Raw genomic sequence first — 4,809 nt, 5'->3', positions numbered from 1 at the left:
TTATTATTATTATTATTATTATTATTATTATTATTATTATTATTATTATTATTATTATTATTATTATTATTATTATTATTATTATTATTATTATTATTATTATTAGGACTTATAATACTATTTTTTCCAACACACACACACACACAAAATGTCATTATCTGAAATAAAATAAAATATAAAAAACTAAAATGCTTTATTTATTTAGTTAGTTAGTTAGTAGCTAGTTAGTTATAAATATAAATTATTATAGACTAATAAAAATGACAAAAACACAGCTAAATTACTAAAACTTAAAACATTTAAATGTAAACAGAAAATATAAAAACATGAAACATGGAAACTGTTTATTTTTTATGTTTATTTTTAGTATTACCATTTCAGTTCATTAACATTTATTAACATTTAAAAAAAGAATGCATTTTTTTGGTCATTTTGTTCTGTCAACTTTTTTCATCCACCATCATGTACTCGGCACATTCTGTCAATAGTTTTAGGTCATATGAGTTTGCATTCATACAGTGAATGTGCATGATTCTTATGTTCTGTGATCAAACACAGGAGGAGAATGACGAGAAAGTGGAAGATGATGATGATGATGACGAGATGCTCTATGACGAGGACTTTGATGCAGAAGACGAGGCAGAGGAAGAGGATGGGGAGGGAGGAGGTCTGGAGGAGGAAGAGGAGGAGGAGGTGCAGGAGAGCACAAAGATGAAGATTCTGCGCAGAGTAGCAGGAGTCGCAAACAAACTCAAAGAGATCATCGGTAACCTCATCACAACCGCTGGACAAGTGGTGGTTACCATTCTACTGGGATTAACAGGTGTGCATGTGTGATAGATGTTTTCATATACACTACCATTCAAATGTTTGGGGTAGGTACGATTTCTAATATTTTATTTTATTTTATTTTTAAATGACCGATAGACTTTAGTTTATGTCACAAGCATAACCGTCATAAACCATAATTTGCATCTTCAACCATGAACCATCTCTTCTGATCCAAACATCTTTTTTAACATGATCAATGATTTTGCTGTCACTTTTGATCAGACGAATGAATAAAAGTATTAATATCTTTAAAATAATAATAATTAGGGTTGCAGAGGGGTGGAAAATTTCCGGTAAATTTCTGGAAACTTTCCCCCCCCAAAAAAATCCCTGGAATATTCCCAAAAATCCTGGAAAGTTTCCAATTTCTGGAATATTTCCGAAATTTACTGGAAAATGTCCACCTGTTTGCAACCCTAATAATACTAATAAAAAATGTAAACTTTAGAACAGTAGTGCAAAAGCAAATGAGATCATTTTGCATTTAATTTATTTTATATATGTCATGCACATTTACATACATTTCTGTGAAGAAATGTCCAGTTTATATTTAATCCCAAAAATCAAAAGCAAATATAAAAAAAAAATACAAAAATCCTGGAAAGTTTCCAATTTCTGGAATATTTCCGAAATTTACTGGAAAATTTCCACCTGTTTGCAACCCTAATAATACTAATAAAAAATGTAAACTTTAGAACAGTAGTGCAAAAGCAAATGAGATCATTTTGCATTTAATTTATTTTATATATGTCATGCACATTTACATACATTTCTGTGAAGAAATGTCCAGTTTATATTTAATCCCAAAAATCAAAAGCAAATATAAAAAAATACATGAAAAATAGAGATTTTTTTTTTTTTGGTAACATTAAGAATTTTTTGTATTATTATTATATTTTAATTAAGCACACCCTGTCCCTAAATATTCATTGGTTATACTCAAAAACTATAAATATTATCCTGTTTTTTAAATTAAATAATTTATAATTAAATATAAAAAATTATGTCACAATCCAAATTAATATTAATGTAAAATATTAATTTACAAATTCTAAATATTAAAAAATTGCATTATCAATGAAAAAGTCTGTCAGTAGAATACAAGTCTAATCTGTCTATGTTCTGGTCTCCAGGTGTCACGCTGCCCTCTCTGAGCTCAGCCGTCTACTTCTTTGTGTTTTTGGGGCTGTGCACGTGGTGGTCGCTCTGCAAGACCTTCGACAAGCTGCTCTTCAGCTGTCTGTGTGTCCTCATGGCCATCTTCAGTGCTGGTCATCTTATCATACTTTATTCCAACCAGTTCCAGTTCCTGCAGGAGGCCATCAGCCTCAACGACAGCTACACCAGGTCAGATCATTTTTTAGCAACTGTTTCTTCATGTCATTCCAGACAGACTGGAAGATGATCAGATCAGATCTCTGTGTGGAGCACAAAAATCTCACTGGATTATTACAATTAATGGCTAAATGAATGTTTGGAAATGTAAACTGATATTTCCTACAGACACACTACAGCAAAAGATAAAAATTACCACCTTAAAACTGCCATACATTTTTATTTAGTTTTGCTGGTGAAAATACTAGTGGCCTAAGACATTTGCACAGTAATGTATAATTTTTTCCCCATTAAATTGACTATTTGAACATATTTTTTCACTCCTTCACATTTTGTATGTTACATTTTGAATACTTTTTTTTTTTTTTTAGATTTCACTGTTTTTGATGCATTAAAGCCTGATACATAAATATAATCCGAAAACTCTTCAATCTTATTTCATGAAAATACTGTACATGGTAAAAAGTGTTCATTAATATTTTTGAACTCAGCATCATCAAATTAGATAACATGAAACCTATTGTTTGCAAATCAGCAAATTGTATATGCAGATAACTTGTTCCATATTAATTATTTATAAATAGGTGGACTTTGAATTCATGTTTATACGACAGTGCCAGTAATGCTCATATAATATGTCATATGTTTAATGTCATCATATGCATATTAATCTGCATCTGCCGTGTGCTTTAAATAATGAATGAGAATGAGAATACCCATCATGCCCTGCAGCCAAACACGGCCTTATTTCCTGTGTCTGGACTCTGATAGACACAGGGTTCAGGCGACGTACAGATAAAAGGTCCCGTGTCCCATCTGTTAGCTGTGTTCTGACAAAGGCCGGTCCACAAAAGAGCTGCAGACGAACCACACACAGAGTCACACGCAGATCAAATGAATATAGCATCATTAATGCATTTCAGCCAAATGTCATGTATGTATATGCCAAAGGAATGACTCATTCAGCTTTTGAGTTTTGTGAACTTTATCACGAAATCCAAACAATAAATGGCGCTCTTTAATGTTGTGCGAGATCACTGTATCTTCAAGCAGCATGCGAACCGATGATCTCTTCCTCTTTACTACTAGTTATAGCATGAATAAACATGAATGAACATCAGTATATTGACAGATACAGTGCATTTTACTTAAATGTGTTATTAAATTTGAACCTGTGTTTCAGTAAATAAAACATTAATAAAATACTCAATGTTACTTTTACCTCAAGAAAGTTGTCCAATGTTCATAGTTTGTTAGTGAGCTAGAAAAAAAAACACTAGTGAGGAGCTTATTTTATATTTTTTATGAAAAATACCTTGTGTGCAACAGCCTTTTTATTGAGTGTGATTATTATATATAATAAATAGCAATTAAATATAAGTATCAAATTAATATAAGTGGTTATTTTACTCATAGTTGTAATTGTAATATTAAATTGATGTACCTAATGAAGTGGTTTCCTTAAAGTATTAGTCGATTTTTCCCCCCATTTTTTTCCACTGAGATGTTTTTTCCTTGAGAAAAAAATTACATGTACCTGAAATATTTACAAACTAATACATTGCAGATCATGTTGTGTGATATTGTATACCATGAAATTTTGATCTTTTCTGCGATGGTTCTAAGATCGTAAAATACTCATACCGTTACAACTCTACCATTAAGGTAATGCCATGCTATTTTGTTAATAATTGTAGCTCAGATATTGCTAAACATACCATGCCATTGTCTAATAAGCATAGCAATTCATAGCACAAACAAATATTGGGTAAAATAGTCATTTTTAATTACATTGGACTTTTTATAAAGATTTAGATTTTTAAGTATGTTAAAAATCGAATTAAAAGTGAATATCTCTTGCTTTTTCAAAATTGAATTAACAATGGAAAAGCCTAAAATGTATATATACATTTTCACTAAACCCGTCACAATGCATTAGATGCTATCCTGGCTAATTTAGCCATGCTGTATAATTATGCTGCCTTTTAGAGTTTTTTTTTTTTTTTTGCATTGGGCTCAAGCCTGTGATGCCTTGAATGGCTACAACAAACAGACCGGTGCTGTGTATTTCAGCACTAGTTGTCCTTCACCTCATATTTCCAGCTGTATTCTCAGATCTGCTCAGGCTTAGGCTGTGTATGATCTGCAGGTGCTGATGGACTGATTCGACACCTGTTCCTGCTCCGTCTCTCATGCCCTTGATGCTCTTCATGGCATCGATTCCACCGACTGCATTTGCTTTGGCTGTGAGAGGCCATTAGGTCTATGTTTAGTAGAGCAGCCTTGTTTGAACTTTATTGTGGCCTGTTCTTTTGTCTGTAAATGTTATGCTGTTTTATCTTCAGGTCCTTTGAAAAGTCATAAGAGATTATTGGAGTTTATTTTAGAAGAAAAGACTATTTCAGTCTTTCCATATTTCATGTTTAATTGTGTTACTTGTTGTTTCTTTGTATAATTTATTTGTAATTTCTGAGTGAAAAGTTTTCTACCCTCTTTTTTTTTTTTTAGTATACACACTGAAGATGGTTTTATTAATATGAGAGGAATAATTCGCCCAAAAATCATTATTTACTTATTATTAGTGCTGTCAAACACTTAATCGCGATTAATCGCATCCAAAATAGAAGTTTCTGTTTACATAAT

General features: G+C 31.6%; 1 protein-coding gene across 1 annotated transcript in view; it reads left to right on the top strand.

Annotated features, from left to right (window-relative positions):
- The window catches only part of piezo2b (piezo-type mechanosensitive ion channel component 2b), a 110,185-nt gene that overhangs the window by 42,386 nt on the left and 62,990 nt on the right, over positions 1-4,809 (top strand). Inside the window, 2 exon segments of the mRNA XM_016566511.1 lie at positions 562-823; positions 1,965-2,178. Of these exon segments, the coding sequence (XP_016421997.1) occupies positions 562-823; positions 1,965-2,178 (476 nt within the window).

This window comes from Sinocyclocheilus rhinocerous, unplaced genomic scaffold (assembly GCF_001515625.1).
Source record: "Sinocyclocheilus rhinocerous isolate Xijiao unplaced genomic scaffold, SAMN03320098_v1.1 scaffold1534, whole genome shotgun sequence".
Lineage (NCBI taxonomy): Eukaryota > Metazoa > Chordata > Actinopteri > Cypriniformes > Cyprinidae > Sinocyclocheilus > Sinocyclocheilus rhinocerous.
The sequence above is the reverse complement of the archived record's forward strand: the minus strand, read 5'-3'. Positions and strand labels throughout refer to the sequence as shown.